The sequence below is a fragment of the Sinocyclocheilus anshuiensis genome, unplaced genomic scaffold, assembly GCF_001515605.1.
Source record: "Sinocyclocheilus anshuiensis isolate Anshui unplaced genomic scaffold, SAMN03320099.WGS_v1.1 scaffold4349, whole genome shotgun sequence".
NCBI classification, from domain to species: Eukaryota; Metazoa; Chordata; class Actinopteri; order Cypriniformes; family Cyprinidae; genus Sinocyclocheilus; species Sinocyclocheilus anshuiensis.
In genome coordinates, this window is record NW_015554380.1 from 41,437 (window position 1) to 50,440 (window position 9,004).

A 9,004-nucleotide genomic window follows, 5' to 3' on the forward strand; every position below is an offset into this window, starting at 1 on the left:
GTCTTCCGCCACATCCGCTCAGCTTTTCTGCATTGTCTTTTCATACTCTGAACTGCTGTTGATTTTCTCCAAGCTAATTTCTGTCTGCCAGACTTCTTACTGACTTTAATAGGAGCAATATCATCAATAACATTCTTAACTTTTGAGTTAAAGGAATCAAGGAGAAGATCAACAGAGTCTGCACTGCGTGGTGTTATCAGTGTCCTTGTGGGATGTGTCAACCACATGATGACTCGGAAGCTGATATGAAGTCCTGTCGTCACTCATACTCTGTCCAGGTGTGTGTGCGCCATTCAGGTCGAGTAGTTTGGCACACGATACTGAAGGATGACGGATGGAGAAGTAGATGTTGTCCTTTAGCACTCTTGCACCAAGTTTGTTTAGGTGGAGGCCATCCAGTTTAAACAGTTGTCTATGGCCCCAGAAAAGATTGAAGTTATCGATGAAATTGACTCCTTTTAAGCTGCAGATTAATGGGACTCACCGGCTGTATGCTGAGGGGGTCCGTGATGACGGACTGCTGAGTGTTCTGCCTGTTTTGGAATTCCAGCAAGTAACTTTGTTTCAACAACCGCAATCCTTTGTAGAAGTTTATGGCAGTTTATGCAGCAAGTAGATTCAACAGGAGGCATTTTCTTTCTCTTCTGTTTGAATGTAGACAGCTGTGTTTTCCAGTCTCTGGAATGTAAGCTGCTGGCAGTGGGAGGCAAAGTCTTATTTTTCGTGGTATTATTCCAGTCCCAAAGAGTTTTTAGTTTTAGTGTTTGTGCCAAAAATGTGTTGTTTGAGCACTGTGCTGATCTGCTGAAGTAAAAATCTTAGAAAAATCCGAGAAAAGTACTGAAATAGGAAGCAAAGCCCAGAGCAGTAAGCAAGAACGTCCGAACGGTAGCGAAGCCGGAAGCTATATGTATATTACATATAGTATTACATATTCATTAAATCACATATATCACATATTCATATACATGTATTACATATTCATTATATTTTTACTTAACCTGTTGTCTTCATTTTTTATGTATTTTTGAATAAATCTGTCATGAAAACAAGTTTGTTTATAAGTTTAATGTTACTGTTTATATTTCAGCAAAAAAGAAAATAGAAACAAAATTCTGGTATTAAAAAGTTGACATAAAAACTCCCTTATCTACAATTTAAATGTTTGTACAACTTTTTATTTGAGTGTTTATTATAAAATACATTTAATAAATGTATTGATTTTTAAATAATGATTATTTTCGGTTTCAGCTAAATTAAATCTTTAATTTCGGTTTCAGTGTTTCTGTAAAGAAGTTCATCGCTAATTACTATTTCCTGAACACCCTTATAAGAGCATTGTTTTTCTGTTTCTAGGAGCGTGATGGAGAAATCCTTCCTGGAGTACTATGATTTCTATGAGGGGGTTTGCAAAGAACGTCTGCATCTCCAAGGGCAGAACATGCAGGTAATGACTGTTTGCAAATGTTGCTACAAGTCACATTGCGTCTTATGATATGTCATTTTGATTGTCATCAGAACATTAGAAATATAACCTTATGCAAACATTTAGCATTGTAGCATTACAAACATTCCTATTCTCTGCGGTGAGTCATTCACGTCAGCATTTACAGAAGACCAGCAGGAACAAAGAATCTAACATACTACCACACCTCCTTGTAAAGAGTTTAGCTGAATCACTCAGCGCAGCTTCTATTCGCCAGCAGCCATTTCTGTGGGATTTCCAGAGTTGTTATTGTCCTCAAGTCACGCTATGAATCAGCATTCAGGCATTTTGTAGTCGTGTCGCACATAGTTAAGTGGAACTGTTGTTCAAACTGTGATTGAATTTGATTGTATTTGTGTGATTTTTTTTTTTTTTCTTCTTTATCTATAGTGTTATGATTTTGTATTGTAACTATTGATATACTATTGATTATAGAGAGGGTTTAAAGAATTCTCTTATGCTCTAATGCCTTTTTTTCACCCAGACTGCACTTATTTAAAAATGCAGTAAAAACTGAAATATTATTACAAATTAAAACAACTTTTTTCTATTTAAATATATTAAAATGTAATTTATTTCTGTGAAGACAAAGCTGAATTTTCCATAGACATTACTCCAGTCTTCAGTGTCACATGGTCCTTCAGAAAATCAATCTAATATGCTGATTTGGTGCCCAAGAAACATTTCTTATTATTACCAATGTCAAAAACAGTTATTTTTGTGAAAACGGGTAAATTTTTTCAGGATTCTTTGAATAAAAAAACTTCAAAAGAACAGCTTTTATTTGACATAGCTCAGTGGGTTGCACTGTCGCCTCGTAGCAAGAAGGTCACTGGTTCAAGGACACCTTTCTGTTTGGAGTTTGCATGTTCATGTTGCATGTGTCTGCATGGTGCTCCGGTTTCCCCCACAATTCAAAGACATGCAGTATAGGTGAATTGGACAAAGTAAATTGGCTGTGTGTGTGTGTGTGTGTGTGTGTGTCCCATCACTGGGGTTACACGAGTTGGTGCACTCTCAGTGCTGGGTTGCAGCAGGAAGGGCATCCAGCGTAAAACATGTGCCAAATCGGCTGTGCAGATCACTCTGCTGTGGCGACCCCTGATAAAGGGAGAAAGCCAAAAGAGAGAGAGATTCTTGCTGATTTAAAGTATTTATTTCTTTCAAAGGAAAAAAATTACTGACCCCAAACCTTTGAATGGTAGCATATATATTATATAATAATAAATAGGACTGTTTTCTGTAATCCAAAAATATTTTTAATCTGTTTTGGTACTTGGTATCTTAGTTTGGTTTAATATCCTAAATTACTTCTTTTTTTGTTCTCCATCAAATTTATATATTTTTCTTGCAGGATCCTTTTGGTGAGAAGAGAGGTCGTTTTGACTACCAGGGTCTTTTGACCCGTCTCAGAGCCATTCAGAGGCGATTGCGGGAAAAGTGCCCGCCCGAGAACAACGATGGCGACTCTGACTCGGACACCAGCTCTTCCGGCACCGATCCGGACAGTCAGGGCAGCTCACAGCCTTAGAGTGCCCTCTAGGGGTGCGAAGCGAGCAAGGTTAGATCGTTTCCCTTTACCTGCAGCTCCGGACTCCTCTCAAGTGATGCAAGGAGAGCTGAAAAAACCTGGAGATTCTACTGACAGAGGACAGAGTTTCTCTTCCAATTGGATAATATTTTTCCTCTCACTCCTTGTGTGCTGGCCAGTGACAGCCTTTTGTTTTGCGGTTTTTTTTTGTTTTTTTTTTCTCCTAATGAAGGAGTCAATGGAGGAATGAGGTGTATAGATGTGTGTGCGCGTGTGTACATTTGTACGTGATAAAGATGTATACGTCGGTCATCACAGCCTCAACCTTTTGAGTCCATGTTAGTTTGTCCCTTCCTGCATCCAGTGTAGAGCTAACAGAAAAAAGAAGTCATACGAAGTCAAATAATTAATGATGATAATAAAATCACTCTTCGGTTTACTTGCGCATTTCACACTTAGTTTGTGAGTTTCCTGGTCTTTTTGTTCCTCTCATGAAATTTTATTTCACTCATTTAAAAATGAATATGATGACAAATTGAGATACAAATTCGTAATTAAATGCATACCACACTAAGAGCAAGACAAATGGATGTAACTAAAAAAATGTATATATAATTATTCATAGAGAACTTTTATTTTAATGTTCAGTGTTCTTAAAATGCTATTGAACTGGTGAAAGTGTCAGCAGCCTGCCAAGCGCTTAAGGGAACGGTTGCCTTTTGAGTGTCGTCGACTTGAAATACAGTTTCGTTCGGTGAGCTTCAATCTGTCTCTAATTATGAAGCTGTTGAGTGTCAAATGAGACATCTGTTCTGTTGTTGTTCTGGGAATAACCTTGAATTTTCAACAAGACAGAAACTTACTTTTACTCGCTTTTCTTTGTTATTTCACTCATAATGCTTAGATGGCAATTCCAGTCCAGCCTCCACTCATAGTGTCCCTCGATACTGCTACAAATATTGTTCTCTTTACCGGGGATACTGTGGTCACTGGTGTCCTCATATGCAACAGGACGAAGCTGCGTAATACAGACTGGGGGAAAAGGAATGGGATAATATTCAACCGTTACTTGACACTGGTTCATGACTATCTATGCTCCTAAATGTTTTGCAAAAATCTATTGCAATCCATCCCTTTAAATAGCAGGCATATTGTTTTTCACAGCATGCTTTAGCAACAACCAAACTGGCAGCCTTTAGTATTTTGTATACATGTACAATTATAATGCATTTTATTCATGAACAAGCAGATTACATAGTCTTCTATTAAGTGAACCACAAAACAACTACTTTAACAAAGTTTTACATTCTCCGATGGGCCCAAGTACAGTTCTGAGGTTTTTGCATGTGCTAGCATTTTGATGCAGTTGATTTCTCTTAAGTGAGAGAGAATATATTCTGGTCTAGGACATCATATTTTGATAAGACTTGCTTGATTGACTCTTAAGTCTATGTTTCTCTTCTAGAACGCCTTGCAACAGGAAACAGTTCCCTGACTATGAGTTTGACTTTGTGATGTACTAATGCTTTTCCCTTGTTAGCAAAATGAGAATGAATTATGTAAATAATTAATGTATCGATCAATTGCAACTGTAAGAAGAAAGCATATATAAACCTGGTTCTGATTACTTGTGCCTCTTTGATTTCATTCGTTCCCTCAACTTACTTTTTTAATCAGATTTGCAGGGCCAGTTGCAGTTATTGTCATATTGCACTCATAATGTGATTCATTTAAGTTCACATTTTTAGTTTTTTTTTATCGTTTATTTATTTCTATAAGCTAAGTCCCTATAGATAATTTTGTAACATCTGCCTTTTGTTGTTTCAAATGATAATCAAACTAGTTATTTTATTTTTTATTTTATTTTATTTAAATTTTATTTTTTTCTTGCAGTGCTTATAAACAGGGTTTTAATATTAAGAACAGTACACAACCTGCCTGTGCATGCTAATGTGTGAATGCCAGTATATGTATACAAGGGCACAAAAGTAGCAAAAAACTGCCAAGAAACTGTCATACAAAGCTGAAAATACACTCATACCTCATGGGAAACATGTTGCACTGCGATGTCTTTACTTATTAAACATGAGTCTAATGTGTAGATTTGCTGATTTTTTTTTTTTCTTGGAAAGGACTCTGATATTAAATTCATGTACTACCGGTAATTTGACTGCTGCGCATGAATCCATATTCAGAGATTTGGCCGGTTAGTGCCAATAAACTACAACTTAAAATGTTAAATTCACTGAACTAAATTGGGCTCCTTGAATTTCAGTAACATTAAACTGACTTTAAAAATTAAGTTGAATCTAGTATAACTTATAAAAAAAAAAGTTGAAATTGCTTAAATAATATTTATGAGTTAAAGTAACTTAAAAACATAAGCTGTCATGGCCTTTTCATCATATCATTTTTTACAGTGCACCCCCCTTTTTCTTATTACAGGAATACAGGTGGTGTGCATGAAGGGTACTCTGTTGAATTACCAGAATTATACTCTGCAAAATTCATGCCTCAAGCCTGCAACAGCAGGTCACCTAGTTAGCTGCTAGTTTGGGCTTGTTTTTGGTCATGTTACACTACACACTGACTCATATGAAAGTGAGTGACATGCATTAAGTTGTCATGGCTTTTTCATCATATCATTTTTTACAGTGTACAGTTCATATATTTGTAAAACATTTTGGACGTGACTGATTTGGACCCTTTTAATTTAAATGTTAAATTAGATCAACACATTAGATCAACATTAAAAAAAAAAAAAGTTACATTTTAGTTTCAGGGCACAAAAATATTCCTCGTGTTATTTTCAGCTCTCATTGATCTGACAATCGAACCATAATAAAAAATATACATTTATCCCTGAAATGAGCTCTTTTAATAATGGAATGTAGTCCCTGTGTGTATAACGCTTGTGGTAGGGACACTGCTCTGTCGTTAGGGGGCAGTAGTGTGTAGCTTTTGTCGCCACAGACCTTGAGTCAACTATCACAATGAAAAAAAAAACACGTTAATCTGTGAAAGACTGGAATTAAACTACCAAAGTTCTGAACTGTTGATGATTTTTAAATTGATAGATGTGCTTATAGAGGCCATTTCTGTTTGTAAACCTTGTAGAATAGTTATATGAATGAGACCATTAAAAATGTTGGCTACAAAACTGTCACTGGGGTGGTAATATGCACTTTTAAAGTACTAATATGTACCTGTAGGGGTAAATAAGGTACAAAAATGTACTTTTTAGCTGTTTGTAAAAAGTAACAGCTTTGTATCTTTTTTTTCTGAGAGTGTAAGGTCATTAACAATCTGTTTGACAAAGAATGAATCTGTCTTGGTGGAAATGTTCAGCTCTAGAACTAAAACATCTTCATGTAACATCCCCAAACTAAATACTTAAAATCTCTTATGAATAACAGTGACAACAAAATTACTAACAAACACTGATAATCACAACAGAACAAGGTAGATTACATTAGAGATTACACTTTTTAATTTACTTAACCTTTACTTTTTTTTTCTGTGCCCTCCTTGGTCAAACCTGTTCTGGAATGTGAAATAATTTTTTTGAAACAAAGTTTTAGGTGAAGCAGTTAAATTCTTCTCAAACATGAATCTTAAAAGCAGTGTTGGGGAAAGTTACTTTTAAAAGTAATGCATTACAATGTTGCGTTACTCCATAAAAAAGTAACTAATTACGTTACTTAGTTACTTTTTATGGAAAGTAATGCGTTACGTTACTTTTGCATTACTTTTTAAATCTGGACAGGGCTTGCTTGTTTGTTTTTAAAATATAAAAGTTATATTTTTGGAAAATATAAAAGCCTTTTCACACCAAAAGTGAAATGAATAAGCCTCAGGCTGAAGGGAAAGTACATTTACGTCTGTACAGTAGAATGCAGAAGAAGAAATTTCAACACACTTCAGCAATAAACAAAACACACAAATGTTTGTCTAGAGACATTTGTGCTTATTAGTACGGTTGAACTGGATCATCGAAGGTCAGAAGCAAAGACATTGCTTAATAGAATGGGATTAAATACATAAAGGATATTTGTGTTGTTTAATATTTAATTATTTCTCATATTGTACTTGTAATGCGTTACCCCCAACACTGCTTAAAAGTGCACATAACTGAACACAGGAAAGGTTTTTGTAGTAATGGTGATAGAGCAAATCCGTGAAGAATTGTAGCTCTTCTTTGAAGTAACTGCCATTGTAGCCTACTTTAATTTTTTTTATTATAGGCTAGGGATCACCTGGTAAATGCTAAAGGAATATTAGTTCTAAAATTATCTTTGAAAACAGAAACGCATTGTCTTTACAAGATTCGGTTATCAGAACGCATGGACCTTCAGCCTTTCGAATATTCGTTCGAATTCAGTTTTAAATTCGTTTCTCTTCAAAAGGATAGCCACATATGCTTTCATTATGCCGTCACAACATTTATTCTGTATGATAGCTTTCGTCTACATACATCATAAATGCAGTGGAGCGTCTTTGTCTTTGATTTTGTCACATGACTGCCTTATGAATAGTGACTCGCTTGTGCAGGATTTCTTTCACGACTATAGCACAACTATGACAACATTTGAATTTCAGGGGCGGGGCGGTGAGAGTTGACGTTTCGTGACGTCACTGTATCCACCCTGCGTAAATGTAAGCCATCAGAAATCTAACCAAACTAACCAACAGGCTACACACGGCAAGACCGTGCAGGTGCAGCGTGAAACAAAAGTTGAACATGACAACGAAAGTCATCGCAAATGGGAAAGGAACCGAAGAAACCACGACTTTATGACTAATTTAAGGCATCAACAGCTTAAGTTCCGTTTAGAAGTAAGTTATCAGAGGAAGACATGAGGAAAGGTTAGATGTTGAACAGAGGAAAGTCGTGTCTTCATGGTCTTTTTATGCTAAGAATTGGGCATGTAATTCATTGTGCGATATGAAGGCGATTTCTAAACTACAAAATTGATATTGCTCTGAAAACGGCCCATTCTGAACACACTGAAAAAAAGGAAAAGCAGTGTTACTGAATTTACTAAAACAATACACTTACAGTCTACTTAATAAATTTATGTTTGAGATGCAAACATAAATTTATTGCGTAAAGTCTAAATGAAATTCAACACAGTCATCAAAACATGATATAATCACTTTGCAAGAAAATGTTCAAACTGATTCAGATTTCCAACAAATGGTGTTCACGTAAAATTATTTTTTCTGCTGTTTGATTTACTTAAAATGAGCTCATGTCACACAATTACTTTGCATTTTCTTCTCAACTTAATTCCATTGCGTACAATTAATCTAATTCAGTTTTGTGAAGTACGTCTATTAAAATTAAATTTTAGTGAAGTTATCAAAATTATGTTAAGATGACTTGATTTAATTGCACATAATTAACATGATCAAAGCATATATCTAAAATAAAATAATAATGTTAAGCTAACATAACTGAATTATGTTAGGATAACTTGAAAAGACTATGTACACATTACTTTTTGAAAATACATCTGATTAACACAAAAGTATTATAATGAAACTTTATCAAAACGATTTATTTTCTAAGATGAATTATTCACTTTAGAACAGTCCTTTGCCTCAGATTCGATTTGACTGTGGTCTTTCGTTACAGCAAACTGTTTATTTAATTCATACAATTATTACACAAAGCTAAACATCTTGGTTGTTGTAACAGATTGACTTTGCACCTTTAAACGGTTTAATAACTCGTTAAATACACAGGACACAATTAAACAGTTTGATTGGTCTTGTTTACGGTCTAGGTTAGGATAATCTAATGTAACTTTTATTTAACTTGAAACGCATATAATTGTGTGTGCCATTTTAAGCTTTTTTAGTCTTTATTTGTTTTCTTTACACGTGCTGAAAGTAAATAATCTTAGCAATGGGGGGGAAATTCAGAATCTAATGTGCAGCTATGCTGGAAAATTATATACGAATTAAGCACAACGCGTTAACAC

The 9,004-nt window shown here is 35.1% G+C and overlaps 1 protein-coding gene across 1 annotated transcript in view; it reads left to right on the plus strand.

The window, feature by feature from the left end:
- LOC107671500 (ubiquitin-conjugating enzyme E2 Z) overlaps window positions 1-3,449 on the plus strand; it is a 10,246-nt gene extending 6,797 nt beyond the window's left edge. Inside the window, exons 6-7 of the mRNA XM_016464423.1 lie at window positions 1,357-1,447; window positions 2,841-3,449. Coding sequence (XP_016319909.1) covers window positions 1,357-1,447; window positions 2,841-3,017 — 268 coding nt within the window. The 3' untranslated portion in view covers window positions 3,018-3,449. The remainder of the gene's footprint in view (window positions 1-1,356; window positions 1,448-2,840) is intronic.
- Window positions 3,450-9,004: the final 5,555 nt, after the last annotated feature.